Here is a 21,103-nt window from a genome sequence, read left to right on the forward strand (position 1 = left end):
ATCCATGGTCTCAACAAACTCAGTCCCCGTTGTTGTGTCTTCATTGGAGGGAAAAAAAGGTGTCCTTAAGTGAAGTCAGCTAACAGGAGGGACACTCTAGTGAAAACAAGTTTTTTGCTTTTACACAATGTATCAGGTCACTGTAAAGACTAGGCTTCCCTGTGGTCTTTAACTTTGCCTGCTTACTTGTGTGAAAACTACAAACTACCTCGACTTTAACCTCAAGTTAGCCAGCTCAACTTACACACACCCTTTTTTCTCCCTAATGAAGACGATGCCCCTGTGGGCTAGTTGGTTGGATAGCTCTGCTAGGTCCTGATGCAGTGCACATGGGAGTCAGTAGAAAGACTCCCACTGATTTCAGTGGACTTTGGATCAGGTCCTTAGAGACCAAGTGTTTTAAGTGCTGCAGTTCTTGATTTGGAAGGCTGGTGTAGTATTTTCAGTATCAAGAGGACATGTGGTCCAGTCAACCTCAATATGGATTCTTTAAACTAATGTGTGAATCATAGCACTTGTTTGTGCCGGGATAGTATAAACAAGGCTACGATTTAGTCTCGGATATTTTTAGTAAAATTCATGGACAGGTCACGGCCAATAAACAAAAATTCACACCTGTGACCTGTCCATGACTTGTACTGTAAATATCCCTGACTAACTCTGAAGTGCTCTAGGGGGAGCTCCAGGGTGCTGCAGGTGCTGTGGGGGGTGTGCTCCAGCCGATGGTGCTGCTACTCAGGGAGTGCTGCCCCAGTATGCCACCACTGCTGCTCGGGGAGGCGGCTCAGGGCTGCAGTGCTGCTGCTCTGTGGGCAGAGTCTGGGACCCAGGCGCCGCCGCTGCGGCTCCGGGGGTAGGGGCGGCGGCGGCCTGGGGCCCCGCTGCTGCTCCAAGGCAGTGCCCAGGACCAGCTGCCTGGGGCCACCCAAGCAGCAGCCAATGCAGCTGGCCCCAGGGCCACCCCAACTGCTCAGGCGGCCCTCTGGTCAGCCGCACTATCCGCTGCAGAAGTCCCGGCGGTCCCAGAAACTCACAGAATCCATGACTTCTTGTGACCTCCATGAAAGACTCGCAGCCTTAAGTATAAACACTGTTTAAGATCCTGCCCTCAGACCTGCTTTGCCATGTACCTCTGTCCTAACAGGCAATACCCTCTGAAATGTCAGTGTTGGCCTTTCTTGATTAGATTGTGGCAAATCACGTGATGGCTTTGTAATACAAAATTGTCTGGTCTCTATTACTGTACATGGAGACCACTGATGTCTCACTTCAGCTGTTAACCAGTGTTTGAAAACAGATCTGCATATCTGAAATATTAGTGCAATGATTCACCACACTACCTAGCCCGAAATTAATTATATCAGTCACTACTCCGAACTTCAAATTCAGGGATTCAGCAACAAACTCTGATAGTCGAGACAATCTGAGTCCATGCCTTCCATTGCAAATCTACTGACAGACATGCAAAATATTTCTGCACAATTTCTGTATCTTTCACCATTCCTGTTGACGTTTTCCTAAGAGGCACCATTAGAGCAAGTGCTGGGTAAGTCTTTGAAGCAGGGAGAGAAGAAGGAATTTGAATTAAAGGGTTGGAAGGAGATCAGTCTTTTAAACAAACTGAAAGTTCTATTGTAACATTGTAGAAATAGAGTGGAAACATTTCCATTTGAGACTCTGTTCTTCAGGTGCAATCCCATCTTGTTCAGAACAATTTGGAAGCTCAAGTGATAACTAGTCAAGTTATGAGAAAAATGTCAAAATTACCGTAGTTTTAAGATTTCCAAGCAGTAGATACATCAAGGGAATACTACATTTGGGAATGCAAACAAATTAGCCACACAAAACAAATCCACTATTCTGTTTCTTATGAATGGAAACTAAGAATCCAGATTGTTAATCTCCCTGGCATCCTCCAGTCCTGTCACAGTAGGAGAGCACAGAGTCAATAAGATTGTCTCGCTTGTTTTGCGTAGTGTCATAATCTATATTATTTCCTTTCTTAGGGTTGCCATCAATCATCCATTTATGCCAACTGCTGTGCAATTGCTGTTTGTGGATGAGAATCTGCGTTCTTTGTATCCTCTCTCCTCAGACATTTAGATCATGACTGTGTTCTATTTCAAAGAATTCCTGACACTTAGACTATGTCTACACTTTGAGCTAGGGGTGTGATTCCCAGCTCAAGAAGACATACTTGGGCTAGCTCTGATAGAACTAGTGCACTAAAAATAGAATGTAGCCATGGCATCACAAACCATGGGAGGGGCTAGCAACTGGAGTATGTTGGACGGGTACATACTTGCGGTAGCCAGCCCATTCACCACTCAAGTATCCCATATACGTCAGTGGCTAGATTTTATTTTTAGTGCACTAGCTGGATGAGAGCTAGCACAAATGTGTCTTCTCACGCTGGGAATCACACCCCCAGCTCAAAGTGTAGATGGATCCTTAGTACTGGGGAATTGTGATCTAATATTTTTTTCTCATCCCTACTGGAAAAGATGAAAAGTTCCATTTTTTAATTATAGCTTTCATTGCTTAGAAGTGTCTCCATTTTGTAAAACATGGGCCAGACATCCTAGCAAAAGTACTTATGACTACATAAGGAGATGTCTCCTTTTTCCATTTTGTCTCCAGACTCAAGGCCTTATCCTAACAGGTGCTAAGCACCAAGACTGCCATTGTAGCTAACTGGAACTATGAGTGCTCTGCACCTTTCAGGATCAAACTCTAAGAAAAGATTGTGCATCTAAAGGTTGAACTTGTTTCCAGTTATTCTTAAATAAGCAGTGTAGACCCATGGGTAAGTGCACCAGGCCAGGAGACAGAGGACCTGGCTAGGAGACAGGACTTGAAGTCAGCCACTGAACATGTGACCTTGTGCAAGCCACTTCCCGTCTCTGTCTTAGTTTCCTCATCTGTAAAATGACTCTGATGTATGGTTTCCTTTGTGCAGTGTTTTGGTGAAAAGTGCTATATATGAGAGTATTTTATTATTTGCACAGAGGGAGCAAATTATTTATGGACCTGTTGCTTTTTTTCATGTAATATGGAAAAGAGAAGAAAAGAGAAATAATATCATCTTCCGAAAGTAAATATGCTGGTCATATTCTACAGAGAAGTAAAAATCTACCTGCCTAGAGATTTATACAGTGGTATTTGTCTGGATTTCCTGCAGAGTAAAGTGTATTTATATGTATTGTGAACTTACATGTAGCCTTTGTCGAAACCCTGTCAATTTTCTTTTCTTTGCACTTTATTGGGATTTTTTTGCTATTTTGATTTTCATCGTAGGTTTCTGAGGATGTATCGGAAGCTGATATAAGCAGTGAGGATCAACACCATAACATCAAGACAGACCTTGTTGAGGAAAAGCTTAAATCTGAGTTATTTGAACTAGCTGCTAAAATGAGTGACAAGGAAACCTCTTCTGGTGAAGAGCAGGAGTCCGTGCTTAGAACAGAATCGGAGACCCAGAAGGAAAGTTTGTCCTCAGAAGAAAATGGCAAAAACATTCAGGAGGAGTTGAAGAAGGTAAGTGAAAGGAGAAGGGGGATAATAGCTCAGAAACTAGAATCCGTAATGGGGAGGTTAGAAAGCTACCCTATTTATAGTGGAACCAGGGATAGAGTATATAACGTTCACTGGGAATGGCAAAGAGTTTAAACACAGTCACTTGATAAAAGTGAAGCCCAGTCCTGCAATCTTTGTGCAGTCAAAGCTCCCATTTCTATCAATGAGAGTTTTGCTTATAGAAAGCCTGCAAGATCAGGCCAAATGCATTTAATTTATGTTAAGTCCAATTCTCAGTTTGTGTAAATCAGTGTAGTTCCATTCACTCTAATGAAATTACACTGATGTGCCCCAGCAGAGGATCTAACCCTTTGTTTTTACCGGAACACATATCGGCATCCATTTTTTCACCTCTGCTCATTAAGTGGTCAATGAAAATCTTTTCAGCCTTTACCTGCTCTCCTTTATGCAGTATTGTTTAATTGGCACTGATGCCATAGGGTCTCTCGTTGCCTCTCTATCTGTGTAGGTTGTCTTTATGCTTTCCAGACCTGTTATCATGTCTATTGATTCTGTTTTCTATCTGATAATAAGATCCCATATACATCAAAATGTTATACAGAATCTGAAATGCAGCGTCCCTCCTGACAGAACGTGTTTAATCCATTGTTTGTATGAAGTGTGCCGAAATCCAGAACCTAGAAGGGCATTTACCACCTGCTTTTTTGTCTTTCTGTATTTGAATGTCTTTTCATGTGGTATTATACCAATGCACCTGAATACACCGGTGCTCTCTTTGCCTTGTAATGTACTTCCCTCTATTTTGATGAAATCCAGCTTTTCAAACTTATAAACTGGGCTCCTGTAGCCCCAGTTCCTCATGAAATGTGCATGTGGTTTAGCTGATGACCAAGATGATAGTATATGAGTGACACTTCCCGGGGTAGTGAGGTACCTCACTACTACCTGCACTTAGTGTGAGGAAGCCTTGTCTGTTCTTGCTGGGGGTCAGCTCTCGAACCCCAACAGCCATGGGCAACAAAAGCACTCCCCTGCTCTCTCTCTCTCTACTCCAGATTAGTGATAGGCACACTCCAGTCCTTGAGCCCTCTGAGCCATTCCTCTGAAGTAACCAGCCACTGATCCGCTAGACACAGAATTCACAGATCTGCTGCTCCCGAAGAAGTATACATCATCTTACCATTTTCCCTTCAGTCCCATTTAACACACAGGACTTACGTACTTGAAAACAAGTAAAAGTTTATTTAACAAAGTACAGAGATTTGAGAAGTAGAAATAGGAAGTTAAAATATTTGAAACAAATGGTTACATGTAAAATAAAATCATAACATGTCTTCTACAGACTAGACTTACTTAATAAGATTTTGTCTTGTCCAATGGAATTTAATTCACCCAACCTCTTTGCAGCGATTTCCAGCCAGGATGGCTATGACCCTCCTTTCATAATACAAAATGCACTGACACTTTGTCTCCTCAGTGAAAGAGAGATCCCCAGTGTATACCACCAAAAAATCTGCAGTGTACACCACAAAAATCCATTGTCTTTACTGGCAAACGACACTCCTGCTCTGCTGTTTTTGTTTGTTCCTGCAGATCTTTTCTTCTGCGAATTCACAATTTCTTCATTTCGGTTCAGTAATGCAATGAGCTTGAATTGTGAGACACAGGGATACGCACTGACCAGCCAGGGAGAAAAGTGTCCCCCTGCCTGACCTGTCTTAACGTACACACTTTAAGGACATAATTCTCAGTATAGATATCTAATTCCTTAAATAGCCACCTATCCGTCCATTTTGCAATGATTTTGATGATCAGTAAGATACTGGCTCTCACTAGATTACCTGCCACCCTTTGACAAACGGTTACTTGGATAGCAGACCTAGGGATCTCTGTAAACCCTATGTACTCCTTATGCCCAGCGCCAGTTGGCACCAAGTGGTCCCTGGGTTACAGTGTGTGAGCAACATATTTAAGCTACAGTACCTTTCAGCAAAAGTCAAGTGATGAAAAATGCTGATAGTCTAGGATAAGTTTGTAATGCCACTCAAATGATGCAGTGTATGGCCCACACCTGAGGCTTCTGTTTCCTGTGAAATTCACCCAGCTCCTTCCTACTCAGGGTCTGACCGCTCAAAATGAGTGACAATTCCACATATATCTTTCATTTATTAGGAACTGTGTGTTCTGTGCTTCACAGCCCATTACTTTATGGACCTTTTGAGAAGAAACTGAAGTTGTTTTAGAAACGTGGGCATCATATAGTGAAGAAGGGGAACTAATGATTTGTAGGCTTATTTTTTAATTGGCTGTAGTTAACATAGTTACATTGCAAAAAGCATTTTTGTGACAATGCGAACCTCGGAATTATTCTTTGCTGTTTGTGCTCGAGACCTTACCTCTGTAGTTTTGGGGGTGTACTTTTCTTCTGTGAATAAGTTTATAGACCTCTAAAGCCACAGGAATGCCTGGTTTTCCTTCTAACTTTAACCCTGAATAGATACTGGATTATTCATTATTATTATTTTGGCATTTTAAATTTTAAAAAAAATTGTTTAAAAAAAACTCCAAAGAATTTTATGATTTTCTGTAATGCTATCTTATCAGGAAGAGAGAAACTTTACAAATGAACAAAAAGTGAATGTCCAGCATCCCTGGCTAAGTGTTTTTTCTGCTTTTAAAAGAAAGTAAGGTCCTCCGGAGTTAGTCATCCAAGCCTGTTGTATACGTTCTTTTGTCTGTAATAAAGAAGTCAAGATTTCCCAACACTATTCACAGTCATGGCCTCAGAGGAATTTATGGCGGAACTTGCTAAAGCCTCACGATATAGAAAAATGTTAGCTGACTTCATTCCTATTCTTGGCGAGTATTTCATAGATGTTATTTAATCTCTCTTTCAACGGGCTATCTACTCAGTAAGGTGGCTGACCAACATGTTGCAATGAAATACTGAAACTGAGAAGATAGGATACAAATTCAGTATCTCAGTAACCCCAAGATGAAAAGTAATCTAAATTCATACAGCATATGTGATAGATAAATTGTATAACGGATACCTAAGTAGATGAAGATCCCCAATGGGAATAAACACAAAAAACAAGATTTTTAAAAATGTGAAAGAAATTTTGGTGCCTCAAATTTTAGGTATTCCAACTTGAGACACCTTAAAGGGGTCTGATTTTCAGAGGGTGAATGTTCAGCCCTGTCTGAAAATCAAGCTGTTTTTAAGGGGTCTGAAGTTGAGCCCCCAGAATAATTAGCCAGTTTTGAAAATCTGAACCTGAGATCCCAGATGTCAAAAGTGGGTGCCCCAATTTCGTATTCGGGTACTGAAAGTGGCACCTACTCTACGTGTCTAAAGCAGGTGATGGGGTGATTGATGGCTGGTTGCAGCTCCTGAATGTAGAATTATGCACCCGATTTTAAGCATCCTTACTTGAAAATTGGGCTGTATGTGAGATATTTAATTTATGAAAGACAAGGCAGGAGGGGGATAGCTGTATATGCTAATAACATCCTCAATATTGCCAAACCTAAACATTCAGGCGCCAAAAAATTATGAGATTGGCTTAAAATCACAGGATTATTAAAAAGAATAAATGTTGGGATTCTGTTTGTTTGCTTTCTGGTTTTTGAGCCTTTTGGGTTCATATTTTCAAGCTTTTTTCTGCAACCATAAGAGCTACCACCTTTTAAAAAAAAACAAAACAGAAGTTGGGAATCTCGCATAATCCCATGATTGCATGAGCTGATGCTTTAAGAAAAACACATTGGATCAAGAGACTGGCAATATAATTGTGAGAATTGGCAACACTGAGTCTTCAAGCTACTGAAATGTTGCTGTTGGCTTCAATGGATCTTGGTGAGTGCTCAGCACTTCAGAAACCAGGTCATTTACATTTGGATGTTTAAATATGGGTTTTAGGAGCCTAACTTTAGGACACAAGTTTGAAAATATTGGCCTTGAACATTTTACTTGATATATGTGGTATTCCTGAAGATTTATTCTCATACACAAACATTCTTAGAGCCCATTGCATAAATTCTGTTTTAATGAGACCCGACATGCATTTCTCTTTCTAATTAGTTTGTCGGGAAATTAACCTGGATTTACTCTTTATATCTTACTTTTTTCCTTCTTTATCTCTAAAAACTTAGGAAAATATTTCAATACCAAACAAACAAACAAAATATTGAAACCATTTTGTGGAAGTCTTCATGATATGATGCTGGGAGTAACATTTGTGATAAGATGTGAATTTTAGCTCTCTTGTTTTGCATATTCATGAGTAGTAATATTCCAGGTTTATTATATGCCCTTGACAACAATTTCCTCAGCATCACAGTAGCCCTGAAATTTGGTATGTGCTCTGCCCCACTAATCAGAAGAGCTATATTTTACAGAGGCATGTCATATATTATAAAAAAAAACTTTCTTGGCCTGGTTACAGATCATCATTATATCATTAAAACCAAAAATTTAAAAAAAAAAATTAAGTCATTTAAGTCTGTCTATTTTTTGTTTACTTCTTATATTTCTTTTTGCTTAGGCCATAAAAATAGACTAACTAATTTCACTTTTGCAGCCAGTTTAATTTTCCCTGCTTGTGCTTCAATGTTTGGATTGCAGTCTAAAGCCTTAGTTCAGCAATGTGCTTAAACTCTTGAAAAAGTCCATCCCTGTTCAGGAAAGCACATAAGCAAACGCTTATTAACTTCAAGCCTGAGCTTTGTCTTCAATCTTTTGGGCTGTGGTCATAAGTGCTTTCCTGAACAGACATGATTTCCTGAGTCGGAACCTGAAAGTCGATTTGCTTAAAAATAAATACTTCCCTAGATTGTGAGCTGCCTGGGACAGTGATTCTCTTTCTTCCCCACTCATTTGTACAGCACAAAGCACAGTGGATCTCTGTTTGGAGCCTCTATAGAGTCTCACAATATAACTAACAATCATAAAAATTCTTTTTCCATTAAAATATTCCTTTTTAAAATTCATGGAAACCTTTCTACTTATCTTAGATTTTATACATTTAAAAGGTTACATTCTGGGGCAAGTGTGACCTGCCAGTGTCCTCTTAATTCAGATTGTATACATCAGGATTAGGTACCCACATGAAATAAAGAATATCTCTCTCATAGTGACTGGTATGCAAACATGTCAATTTGCATTTTGAAAAACAGCATTACTTGATCCTCTACTATGAAGTGACCACTATGCCCATGAGATCCTACTTCCATGAACAACCAACATCATAAACAATTGTAGGAAAAATGCATTCAAATATTTTCGTAATGTGGCAAAAATCCTAGGGGACTGCACCTGGGTTATTGTCCCTGTCCATCAGCAAGGAGAGGAGAAAATTAACCAACTCTCTAGAACGGGGAGAGAAGTTGGGATGATCCCTGGCTGGATAATTTAGTCGGCCCTGCTTTGAGCAGGGAGATCAACTAGATGACCTCCTGAGATCCCTTCCAACCCTGATATTCTGTGATTCTATGATAAGCCCTGACACCTCCAAAGGCTGTGGAAAGATGTCAGTCATAGAGGGAGGAGATGACAGCTGGAGTTCATTAAGGGAAGTTGTGAAAACAAAAGTGTGGGCCATGAATGTTGCAACCAGGGGAAAACTCATTCCCAGCCTGGACTTTGTCTGAAAAGGAGCTGCTGTTTCCAGGGTCCAGCTGTGGCAAAGGACAGCCTTTATACTCATGAATGGGAGTAACCTGGTAGCTACAGTCTCTTATAAAGAAAACATTAAGATACCCCAGTAAGACTCAGGACTTATCTGCACATGAAAGTTAACCTGGAATAAGATAGGATGTGAATTTAAAGTGGATTATCTATTCCTGATTAACTCTGTGTGTGGACACTCTTATTCCAGAAAAAGAGTACCTTATTCCAAATGAGCTTAATCCTTTTACAAAAGAATTAATAGAAAACTGCACTCTAAGTGCAGATATCCATGAGCTTTATAAATATCTGAATGACAGCTGCTCTACCTAAAACTGAGGGCTTGTCTACACGGGAAAATTCACCAACATATATTCCAGAACAAGAGCATCAGCATGGGGAGTTATATCAGTATTGCAATAGCAATATAACTATATGGGTATAATTATGCCAGTAAATGTCCCTGTGTAGACAAGCCCTAAGAGATGTTTTTCTTATTAAATATTTTACACTTATGTGTGATACACACAGAATAATTCTTGCATTTCAGTACATCATGATTTATTATATTATTATTATTATATTAATAATTTAGACAATTTTATTTTATCCTAAAGCACTTCACAAATTGTATGCGTACAGCATCATCGATATGGAGCCATCTCGGGGGTGGAGAATGACAACCAACTCACGCACACCATACTGAACGACAGTGTGGGGTGAAATATTTTGGCTAAGGATGCCAGGATAAACACCTAAAAGAAGAAAAAATTCAAAAGCGAATATTGATATTGGGTTCCCCCAATTTTGAATGCCCAAACTGAGACACCTCTTGGGTTTGACTGTTGAGGTGCTGAGCACTTGAGATGCTGAACACTGACTTCATTTGGCATTGTGGTTGTCCAGCACCTTTGAGAGTTAGATCCAAGTCATGTCAAATAGGATACCCAAAATCCACGGTCACTTCTGAACATTTATTCTGAAGTAATCCCCCACAGCACATTAGGAACATGAATTTTTAGAGAGTTTCCAATACAAAAGGTTCACCTTCTTCAGAAGGAAATTTAGAAGTCCTTTTATTCAGGTACTAGCACCGGCTACACATAAGAAATGTACCGCGTAATAAAAGAAAAATAAAATAAAACTCCAGGAGACCTTGACTTACCAAAAAAAAAAAATAGTCTTTGCATCTTGAATTTATTTCATCAGCATCTGATAGAACTTGACAATGACATAAGAAAGTGAGATATTAACGTTGTTGACACTGGACTCACACGCAGTATTTGTTGCATAGTTGATTGTTGCCAAAAGAAGCACAGAAATCTGTTTTCAGAGAGTTGTCATGTGGGTCCAAAAGCTATGAATGCAAGTTTCTTGTTTCTCAACATTACTACAGAAGTCATCTTCCTGGAGCCACTTTCTTTAGTGATGATACAAATCATCATTTCATGTTTATTTCATATTATCAAAAATGTATCATGAGAATCCAGATATTTTGTAACATAGCTGACTTTAATGAGCTATGCTATCCTGAATCTTGCAAATAAAAAGAAATAGTGCTGTATTTCATATATTTTAGTTACACATGTAAAATATAATGGTTTATTGTATTTTATATTCCTTTGCATCTTATCCCTTACCTTAATTCCATAGTTCTCTACAAGCAAGTTGTCTTAACCTGTTTAGGAATTAACATATATTTTCTGCCTTTCTATTTAATTGCTGACCAACTACCTAGGAAAAACAAAAGGCTTTTGATCTCCATTTAAAACTGCAGGTTTTATCCTCAGTATTACAGCAGGTGAGAGTGTTTTATTTTTTGTCCATATTTTTCTTATTTAGTAAAAGGGATCTAAAAATGATATTGAGGGTTTCCATATTTCCAGAGCAAATTTTTTCTCTTTACACCTCAAGATAATTTTTCTGGCTATCAGCTGTGAAAAAATATAGATCTGAAAAATCAAGCTTGTTTGTCTGGCTCATGCCTCGTCACTGGTAGGAAAGAAAAGATGATGCAATCAGAACTTAGCAGACAATTTGTTGATGCTCCATGAAGCGGAAGAGTAGTCATCTTGCTCTTAGCTGTATCAGGAGGAAGAACTTGTTTTATCAGTAAAGTAAGAAGAAGCAGAGGGCAGATATGTACAGTAGGAACCTCAGAGTTACGAACACCTCGGGAATGGAGGTTGTTCGTAACTCTGAAATGTTTGAAACTCTGAACAAAACAGTATTGTTCCTTCAAAAATTTACAACTTAACGTTCACTTAATAAAGCTTTGAAACTTTGCTATGCAGAAGAAAAATGCTGTTTTAACCATCTTAATTTAAATGAAACAAGTACAGAAACAGTTTCCTTATTCTATCAAATCTTTTTTTAAACTTTCCCTTTATTATTTTAGTTGTTTATGCCTGATTTTTCACGGCTGCTACTGTGAAACCTGTCTTAATAAAACTTGATGATCTAAAATCACCGGCATATAATATATAGCTAAACAAACTAATTTCATTGTGTTCCACAAAATAGACATGAAGCAGAGATCCATTTTTTGAATGAAAGCTTGATCCTTGATTCAATAAAATTAACCCCTCAGCCTTCTCTTTTCATCCTGTTTTATACACTTATTTTGTTAATCCATGCGAACTACCATTTTTCTGGCTTCCTTTAGTAAAAATCACAGATGTTTCTTATCGTTTCATTCCATATATTCAATATTTATAATTTTGTGCTCATTTTTAGATAGCTATGGAATTTTGTCTGCCTTATATTTTATGAGATTTTAAAAATATTGTATTTACAATTTGGGGCAGAATATTTAATTTGGAGAAAATAACTTTCCTCCTTATTTTGTGGCAAGTTGATTTCCAGAAACAAAGTGTTAGAACTAATTAATAGTAACTTCAGTGTTTATATTGGGAAAGTGATTTAATTTCATTACAAAAAAATAATGTCTAATACAGAGAAGTATCAGCACAGTTCAAAAGGAAGACTAAAGTTTCTCTAACTTAACTGTATATTGGAGGATATCAGTGGAATAGAACATTATCAAAGCTAATTCTGTCTTCTGCTGCTAAATGAGCATTCAGCTTTCCTTGGGGAAGAAATTACTGATGCTAAAACAAAGCCAGAATTCTCACACTTTGGTGGCAATGCATCCCTTTAACAGCACAGGCTACCGTGAGCACATTACACCTGTCCTCTGCACTCCACATTGGCTTCCCATAGAATATTCAGTCAAATTCAAGATTTCTGTGTTTCTCTTCATGGCACAAAATCATCTGGGCCCAGGATACCTAAAAGATCACCTGAAGCTCCAGATGAGGACTATGGTGAACAACTCTGTTCCTCAAACACAGTGGAGCTGTCCACCACAAAGGCAAAGCTCGTCTGTGCAGGAGATAGAGCTTTCTTGGGGATCTGGTCAGGCTGTGGAATGAGCTCCACACATCTTTGTGTAAAACCTGGAGTGAATCTTATTGCTCTCAGCAGGTGACTCAGGTATATGGAAAATAGATCCTGTCAAACTAACTTGATATCTTTTTTTAGTGAGATTACAAATTTGGTTGATAAAGGCAGTAGTGTTGATGAAGTGTACTTTGACTTGGTACCACACAACATTTTGATTAAAAACCTAGAATGATATAAAATTAAAATGGCACATGTTAAATGGATTAAAAACGGGTAAGCTGATAGGTCTCCAAATGTAATTGTAAATGCAGAATCATCATTGAGCAAGTGTGTTTCTAGTGGGGGCCTGCAAGAATTGGCCCTGTGCTGTTTTAACATTTTTCCAGTGATCTGGAAGAAACATAGAATCATAACAGATAAAGTTTACAGATGACACAAAAATTGCAGGAATGGTAAATAATGAGGAGGACAGGTCACTGACAAGGAGCAATTTGGATTGCATGGTAAGCTGGGAACAAGCAAACAATGTGTTTTAGTACAACTAAATGTAAATGTATACCTCTAAGAACAAGGAATGCAGGCCATACTTACAGGATGGGGGACTCTATCCTGGGAAGTAGTGACTCTGAAAAAGATTTGGGGGTCATAGTAGATAATCAGCTGAATATGAGCTGCCAGTGTGACTCCATGGCCAAAAGGGCAGGGGAATTTTGAATATGAGTAGAGAGGTTATTTTATCTCTGTATTTGGCACTGGTGTGATCACTGCTGGAATATTGTGTCCAGTTCTGTTGCCCACAATTCAAGAAGGATGTTGATAAATTGAAGTGGGTTCAGAGAAGAGCCACAAGAATTATTAACGGATTAGAAAACCTGCCTTATAGCTATAGACTCCAGGAGCTCAATCTGTTTCGCTTAACAAAGAGAAGGCTATGAGGTGATTATCAGAGTGTATAAGTATCTACGTAGGGAACAAATATTTGCTAGTGGGCTCTTCGGTCTATCAGAGAACACTATAATGTGATCAATGTCTGGAATTTGAAGGTAGAAAAATTCAGACAGGAAATAAGGTTAAAGGTAAGTGCAATTAACGATTAGAATCAGTGGTGGATTATCATTCAGTGGCAATTTTAAAATCAAGATTGCATGTTTTTCAAAAGATCTGTTCTAGGAATTATTTTGAGGAAGTTCTGTGGCCTGTGTTATATATAAGGTCTAACTAGATGATCACTCTGGTCCCTTCTGGCTTTGGAATCTATGACCCCATGTAACTCTAGCATCCTTATGACCAAGATGAAGTCCACTCTGCTGGCAGCTCCAGCCAAGAAGAGGCACATGCAGGAGTGCAACAGAGAAACTCCCTTTTACCCCAGAAGCACCTGTTCCAAACCCCCGGGGGTAAGCACGTTGGATCAGTACAATGAATATAGGAAAGGGAAATATGAACAGGGAAAGAAGATAGGGGGAGCAATAAAACAGGGTTGCATCCAACACAAGGACTCACGTTCCCGGTTGTGCCACAATATACAAGGGTAGATGCCAAGCAATGCGTCTAGACCCAGAGTTCCGGAGTCCTGGGCAGAGTTCCAGTCTGGCAGTGAGTCTTGGGTGCTCCTGGTCATCTTCAGCGCCAGTAAACTTTCCCCAACTAACCCCCCCGGTTCCCTCTTCTGCCATTTGCTGCAAACCTACACAGAGAGACAACCTCTTCACTCAACCTCCCTCCATATTCCCATTGCAAAGCTACAACCTTCCTCCATATTCCCATTGCAAAGTCACGAGCCTCGGTACTCATCCATACAGCTCTGGGTGACAGTGTTACTGGATCTGGCTCCACTTTGTCCTTCTCTGGTGATTCCTCCCTGGCCCGGTGCTCTTCCTGGCTCCTGTCCTGGGATGTCCCTGGTTGGCTGCTCTGTCCCTCCACTGCTTTGTGCTAGTTCTCAGCTACTTCCCTGTGTGAGGGCCTGCTCCCTGTAGGCCCTTTTGTCTGGAATTTCAGACACACACATCCTGTTGCTCTCCCTTTCCCTATTCTCTTCCCCCTGGAAAAAACAGCACTTCCCCTACCTCAGGACAAGGTTTTAAAGGGGCCATGCTCTCTAAATCCCAAGGAGATTACACACCCTATGAAATAATTTTTGAAGAAGGAAAAGTTTTAAGACAACAGATATTCATCAAAGAACAGCCACACTGCAGAGAGCGTGATGAAGCAACTCGAGAATGAAGCTGGTAATGTTTGCGCTAACAGTGATGAAGAATCTGATCAATACTGTCAGGGCCATTAGTGATGGAAACTTTCTTTCTTTGTCCCTTTCTTGAGCATAATGTTGATGTGAAATTTCCTCAGTTGTATCGCAAATCACAGTGGTGATGTTGGTTGAAGGAGAGATGTTTGTATTGGAGGCTGAAGATTGGGCCCTCACCTCTGACAGTGACAGTATGGTAGCAAAGTGAACAAATACTAGCAGCTGGGTCAAAATATAAGAAAAACAAGGGCAAAAGATTAGTGCAAAAAATGCACAGCACTTTAAGAGCCACCAATCATAATGTACATAAGTACATGGAGACGTCCTGAATGTATGTAAGTTCTGGATGAGAAAATCTGACACAGCTGGTACACAGCTGGAACATAAGTGAGGATTTGCGTGCTTGCTGGCTCACAGCTGTCTGGATCGTGGCACCATTTTGGTTTTGTCCTAATTTTTTGTCCTAATGATACATTTGTGGTGGTACTGCTGGTTTGTTTCCATTATTTATTAGCTTTTACCCAGGAAGCCAATGCTGTGCTATAGAATTTCACAGTGTGGCACTTCTGAAAAGAAAGATCAAGATAGTATGTTTTGAAAGCATTCTAACTGTCCCGTTAGTTGGGGGAGGGAGAGGAGAGAAAGCAAAGGGAAAGCCTCTTCCAACATAAACTGTCTTGTAAATTGGAAGCAATCCACAGTGCAGGGGGGAGAAGGGACAGAAAAAGGGGAGGCGATATAATCTGGAGAATTGTTCACTGTAGATGAGGCAAGACTGACAATGTCGTCTTGAGGCAGGACTGACAATGATATCCTATCTTCTCTGCTGTCATATCCTAGTGAGGAGCAGTTTACTGATGATTATGATGTAGAGGAGACAGCAAAAAATGTAAAAGATCACCACATAGATCTTTGACACTAGCCAAACAGACTGAAACCTGAAACAGCATGGAACTTTGTGGCAGATGAAAGCTGAGCGAACTCATTGGCTAGACACAAATTGGAAGATCCAGGCAATAATTTTCATCCCCCTCTGGGGTTTTAAAAATCTGGCTTGCTAAAGAGTTTGCAAACTGCGGTCAGGAAAATTGAGCTTCCTTTCCACAGACCCAGGAGTCATGTGGTAAATGACCAAAGTTGTAATGAGAGCTTTAGAGCTGCCATTGGTGATTTCTGTATGATGAGAGAAGAGCTGTTACAGACCTTGAGGATGGAGAAAGCAAGGCAAAAATCAGACAAAAATGAAGAAAAAAAAAGAATAAAAGGAGGATCCTGAAACCCAAGAATTGAAAGAGGACAAATCCCAAGTTTTAAAAAAAGAGCAGCAAAAAGGCCCCAAGTCTAAAATGACTAGTAGAAAGTGAAAGAGAAGAATGGGGAAAAGGACAAGCCTAAAGTCAAACAACAGGAAAAGGCCAAGTCTAAAGCCAAGGAAAAGAAAACAAGAAGAGCCAGAGAAGAAAGAATCTCAGAGTATTACTAGAAAGTCAAATGACTTTGGGGTAGAATAATCCTCTCGCCAGGCTCAGAGGTTCAGGTAGTCTAATTTGTCCTTTAGTTAAAGCATAGGCGCTGAAGCACGCATGGAAAAAAAACAGCAGGTGCTCAGCATCCACCGGCAGCCCCCCATCAGCTCCTCTCCCTCCCTCCTGGGCCTCCCGCCTGCGGCGATCAGCTGTTCAGCGGCATGCAGGAGGCGCTGCCGGGGGAGGAGTGGGGGCAGGGAGGGGGCAGGAAGGGGCAGGGATGGGAAGAGGTGGAGCAGGGGCAGGAAGAGGCAGGGTTTGGTTGGGGGAAGGAATGGAGTGGGACCAGGGCCTGGGGCAGAGCAGGGGGTCGAACACCACCCAGGAACTGGGGAAGTCGGTGCCTCTGAGTTCAAGATTATAGTTAGACCACATTTTCTTTTTGATATTAACATGTATTAGAAGTGGTAAAGTTCAGGAAGGGTGCTTCTGAAGCTCAGAGTTGAGATTTGCTGGAAATTTGCTGAGATTTACTTGAAGGGCTAATACTGTAAGTCACATTACACCCAGAAGTAGTGTTGTCTATCAGTGTCACTCCTGGGTTATTTCTAATAAAGCACTTCTCTTGTAGCGGCATGTGCTCCCTGATGTCCCTAGCTCCTGCCTCTACTATGTGACAATTTCCCACCCCATAGTACACATTTTGTGAATAAAGTGAGACACCATCTAACTGGAGCAGACTTTTACAATAAAACAAAGCACAGTACAGGAGAAAGAAAAAAATAATGAAAACTTAACAAGAGCTACCTACCCTATTGAAAAATTGTATTTAATATACAGGGAGCCTTTTCTGTGTCTGTTGTTGCAAATTGAAAGAAGGATGAAAAATGGCCTAAGATTTAGATGCTCATTCTATTGTTTTCTTTATATATATATATATATATATATATATATATATATATATATATATATATAGTATTATATCATTAGATTTAAAACTCCTCACCAATGAACATCCATCCAGAGCTCTGAGTGCCCTTGATATACATTTAAAAACACAATAAAGAGTTGCAATATTGTAAATGTGGACATTAATTACAGCAAAAGAATATTCAAGGCCTGTAATTTCCCCCCCTGCTCCAATTGTCTTAAATTATCTCAAACTCACTGTAGCAGGTCCTGATTTCAAGTACATATGTTAAATTTCAGATTAATTCCATTGAACACCGTTGAAATCAGTGGTGTTACTCCAGATTTATACCAGTATAGCTGAGATCAGAATCTGGCCCAGTGCTTCCACAGCATGGTCATGTTTAGTTGTTCTGCGCTAGATATTTGTAATACAGATTGCCTACACGTCTGGCTCATCCATATTAGTTATTTGACTATGAGACAAGGCAGATGTGAGAGACTTTATCATGGTGTGATGGCTGTCTTTTTGAATCACCTGTAGGAGGTAATGATGACCCTTCTTCCAGTGGCACGCTGAATGAGGCATATAACAAACGTCAGCCAAGAGAGCATTTTATCAGTTTGAAATGTCCACCTACAAACATGCCTTTGCTGGGTATGTGTCTATGAATTTTAGGAGATTGTTATTGTGTCCCATAGCTTTTAAATATTTTTTTTTACAGAGGAAACTAATCTCATAGATACCCCTAAAATATTCACTCTTAGTATAGACATAGGTGATTGCAGTCCAGATTCTCTGCTGGCGTAAATCAGTGTAGCTCCATTGAGGATCTGGCCCAGTGTGTCCAGGGATCATGCAGTGTTTGAGGATTCTGTGTACTGCTCAGACATCTTTCTCTTCCTTAGTAAAATCCTCAGCCAAGTGTAAATATAATGTTATAAACAATAGCCTTTCTTGTCATGATGTTAGTGAACAGTCTGTTATCACATTAGTGCATAGAAATCCCCAGATCAGGATTGAGTCAAGACTGATAGGCACTTTATAAACTTTATGAAGATATGGTCCCAGCCCCTAGAAGCTTACAATCTATGAAGGCATGATCCAAACCCAGTGAAGCCCATGTAAAGACACTCCTTGACTTCAGTGGCCTTTGGATCAGACTTTATGAGATCAGCAGTGTCAGGCCTTGGTCCTGTAAAAACTCATATGAATGTGCTTTCTTTTACATACATTACTACTACTATTGATTTCAGTGAGACTATTCACATGTTTTTAAGTGTCGCACATGCTCAAATGTTTGCCGGATCAAGGCCTTCATCAAGCAGCTGCTGCTCCTGTCAGCTTCCTTAATAATCAGGATATTTGTTCTGTGTCCAAAGGGATTTTAAGGAGGATACTCTGTACTTTTCATATATAACAAAAGAGATTGAATCCCTGCTTCAAGTGCAAACTTTAACGCAACCTTAATGATGGAACTTTGAATGATGTTTCCATAATACACTGTCCTGCTAGCTTCAGAATAATATTGCCATTACACAGCCCATGAATGGAACTCCCATTGACATCGCTGTTTCTTCTGATGGTTGAGGACAGTAAATGGCCCTCACTGATGATAGCATCATTCTGTGAGCTGTAATTGTATGTTATTTTTTCTTTCTTGTAGATATGGTCCCATCAAAATTGATAGGATATCTGCATCATTAATTAAAATAGGACTTTGCCCTCCCTGTTCCCTCTTCCTTTGACTTCCTCTCATACAGAGATGTTTTAAAGAGAGTGATAATAGAGTTGTTAGCATCCAGGATCAGCAATCCCAGGCAGGTAGATCTCAAGAGAGGCGAGGGACCCTGAATCCCTTGTCTGTTTATCTCTGGATCTCAGGGGTGTCTCTTCCCTTGTTAATATTTTGGTGGGGGACGGATACTCGTGTGTGACTTGACTCTCATTAACATGAGATTTAGAGTTGCCTTCTACTCTTCCCAGCTACAGTCCCTTCCAGCTCCAGGGAGCCCTGCAGGGTTTCAAGGCTGCCTCCTGATGCCCATCTCCTGCAGCTGCCCGGAGAAAGCCTCAGAAACTCCTATTCATACATAACAGCAGGTCAAAAAACTAGGAATAAAAAGTCATGACCATTTTCACAAAAGAATTTTTGGGGCATTCGCCTGTCCCTTCTCAACCCCGATTTTGGAAACTTGAAATTTTGAAACTGGAATCATTTTGACCAGCTCTGTAGATGCTCCCAAAAAATGGAGGAAAAATGTGATCAAGCAGGGAGCATTTCCAGTTTGGGCCTAAGAGCTCGCAGGGGACCCTAAACTCCCTAAAATTTAGCTGTGGTGTGTCTGTTTGGCAATTACTAAACCTTACCGTCAATTTTCTTCAAAATGCAAGCCGGGAGAAAGGTGAGTTGTAAATGCCCTTCACTGGGACATTTTCCAGACATTTAGACTCTGAATTTAATGATTGTTTTTGAAAACTTTTAGAGACTGTAATAATCAGAAATATTTAAATTGAAAGGGAAACCGATTTTTGTTTACATGTAATCATTTCTTTGGAATCAAACACTGCAGCTTTCTTATTCGACAGGAGTAGATTCTCCAGGAGCTCCGAAAGGAAAAAATAGGAAGTCACAGAATCTATTACTCCTGTAAAAAGAAAAGGAGGACTTGTGGCACCTTAGAGACTAACCAATTTATTTGAGCATAAGCTTTCGTGAGCTACAGCTCCCTTCATCGGATGCATTCAGTGAAGTATGAAGTGAGCTGTAGCTCACGAAAGCTTATGCTCAAATAAATTGGTTAGTCTCTAAGGTGCCACAAGTCCTCCTTTTCTTTTTGCGAATACACGGCTGCTACTCTGAAACCTATTACTCCTGTGTCCATCTACTGTATTCTCAGGATACGTTCACAGACTCTGTCACACAGCCTAGACATTCAGAACTACTTTCAAGCCAGTTTCCAGGGTTTGTTGCTCCTTTGGATATACTGATTTTGGGGCAAATCTACAATTTTAAAAAGCAGCAGAGCTACAGCTGCCAGTAAAAACTTTCCTCAAAAGTCTAGAAAATCCTAAAATGATTCTCTCTTTCCTTTAACTTTTTTGGGGGTCCGTAGTGTACTGAACAAATCTTGATTTCTTAGGGCCTGTCTTGGATACTCTTATTGTTACACTAATAAAAACGATACCAGCAGGATCTTGTAAGAGGGACAAGGCAAATTGCTGCGTTTATTGTAAATACAACAAAATATTCCTATATGCAATTTCTATATAGATCCATTCACACACACAGACATTCACACACAGGTTCTGCAAAAAGGTTGTTATAATTACCAGCCTAGACAGTGCTCGTGCCCAGTCACTGGCCAGGTGGCCTGGACATGAGAGTGGAGCCGAGTCATTGTCAGATGCACATCTGATGCTCCTGGAGGGTGGTCGTAGAACCAGACTCAAAGAACACAGTCTCTGGACCCAATTTTTATAGGTCTCTGGTTCAGTACAAGTCTATGGAAGTTGCTTCATCATGCTGAATTTACAATTGAGATGACCATCAATCAGCAGGTGATACATCCATGACAGCTCCGTGATGGCTAGGTGTTATCTTCTTGTTTTTCCTTGATGCGTTTTGGGTGGATTCCGGTTCACCCTCTGGGGGTCATCTAGTTATCTCTGCTTTGAATATTCTTCGGCCCATCGATACCAAGGTTGAAATTCTTAGGATTAGGCTGGCACCATTTACTAACCAATTATTTCCCTGCTTCACGCTCTCAATTCCATGCACTCATCATTCATTCTTTTACTTAACAACACAATCTATGACTCTTGATTCATTTAACAATGATTCATTCAAAATGAATTTAACAATAATT

The 21,103-nt window shown here is 40.1% G+C and overlaps 1 protein-coding gene across 13 annotated transcripts in view; it reads left to right on the forward strand.

Moving 5' to 3' along the window:
- Positions 1–21,103, forward strand: part of MYRIP (myosin VIIA and Rab interacting protein) — a 359,689-nt gene that overhangs the window by 322,053 nt on the left and 16,533 nt on the right. For 10 of the 13 annotated variants that reach the window (XR_012667170.1, XR_007355038.2, XR_007355036.2 and 7 more), the window contains 2 exons: positions 3,298–3,537; positions 10,944–11,006. Coding sequence is in view for 4 of the 13 variants with exons in the window: in XM_048838874.2 (XP_048694831.1) it covers positions 3,298–3,537; positions 10,944–11,006 (303 nt within the window). In the remaining 9 variants the exon portion in view is untranslated. The remainder of the gene's footprint in view (positions 1–3,297; positions 3,538–10,943; positions 11,007–21,103) is intronic. The other 3 variants (XR_007355040.2, XM_048838876.2, XM_048838875.2) reach the window with 1 other exon arrangement.

Source organism: Caretta caretta, chromosome 2 (assembly GCF_965140235.1).
Source record: "Caretta caretta isolate rCarCar2 chromosome 2, rCarCar1.hap1, whole genome shotgun sequence".
Lineage (NCBI taxonomy): Eukaryota > Metazoa > Chordata > Testudines > Cheloniidae > Caretta > Caretta caretta.